The sequence below is a fragment of the Poecilia latipinna genome, unplaced genomic scaffold, assembly GCF_001443285.1.
Source record: "Poecilia latipinna isolate Pla-1442-1.1 unplaced genomic scaffold, P_latipinna-1.0 Scaffold72, whole genome shotgun sequence".
Lineage (NCBI taxonomy): Eukaryota > Metazoa > Chordata > Actinopteri > Cyprinodontiformes > Poeciliidae > Poecilia > Poecilia latipinna.
In genome coordinates, this window is record NW_015112688.1 from 595,893 (window position 1) to 596,444 (window position 552).

A 552-nucleotide genomic window follows, 5' to 3' on the forward strand; every position below is an offset into this window, starting at 1 on the left:
CAGGTGATCGGTTTGTGTGATTGGCAACAAAAGACCGTGATCGGCGATCACCGATTATACACTTTTTCACAGAAATCGGCCGATTATGATCGGTAGCCGATCAATCGGCACACCTCTAATAAATATGTTTAAAAAAATGCATTCCCAATTTGAATGAGATAGAAAAAAATATTTCCACACCACACTGACGCATGAACATGATGTCTGTTACGATGCTTTGAGAATGAGAAATGCGACTTGGACATGAATACAAAGGGTTTTAATAAGGAGTGTGTTTGCTCAGGTTGGCGAAGGCTGCTTTCGATGACGCCATCGCAGAACTGGACACGCTGAGTGAAGAAAGCTACAAGGACTCCACACTTATCATGCAGTTGTTACGCGACAACCTGACACTATGGACTTCAGATATGCAGGGAGAGGGTGAGTAAACCTCGTGCGGCCATTTCTTTAGCTTAACAGCCATGCTTTTATGATTCTGGGACGAGCTGCTCTGTCTGTCTTGTTGCCGCACAGCTGCTGGTACAGGTCAGTTCCTGCACTCATCTCCTGTTT

General features: G+C 44.9%; 1 protein-coding gene across 2 annotated transcripts in view; it reads left to right on the top strand.

Annotated features, from left to right (window-relative positions):
* The window catches only part of ywhae1 (tyrosine 3-monooxygenase/tryptophan 5-monooxygenase activation protein, epsilon polypeptide 1), a 16,823-nt gene that overhangs the window by 7,973 nt on the left and 8,298 nt on the right, over positions 1 to 552 (top strand). For both annotated transcript variants that reach the window (XM_015016334.1, XM_015016327.1), the window contains exon 5: positions 284 to 420. In XM_015016334.1, the coding sequence (XP_014871820.1) occupies positions 284 to 420 (137 nt within the window). The remainder of the gene's footprint in view (positions 1 to 283; positions 421 to 552) is intronic.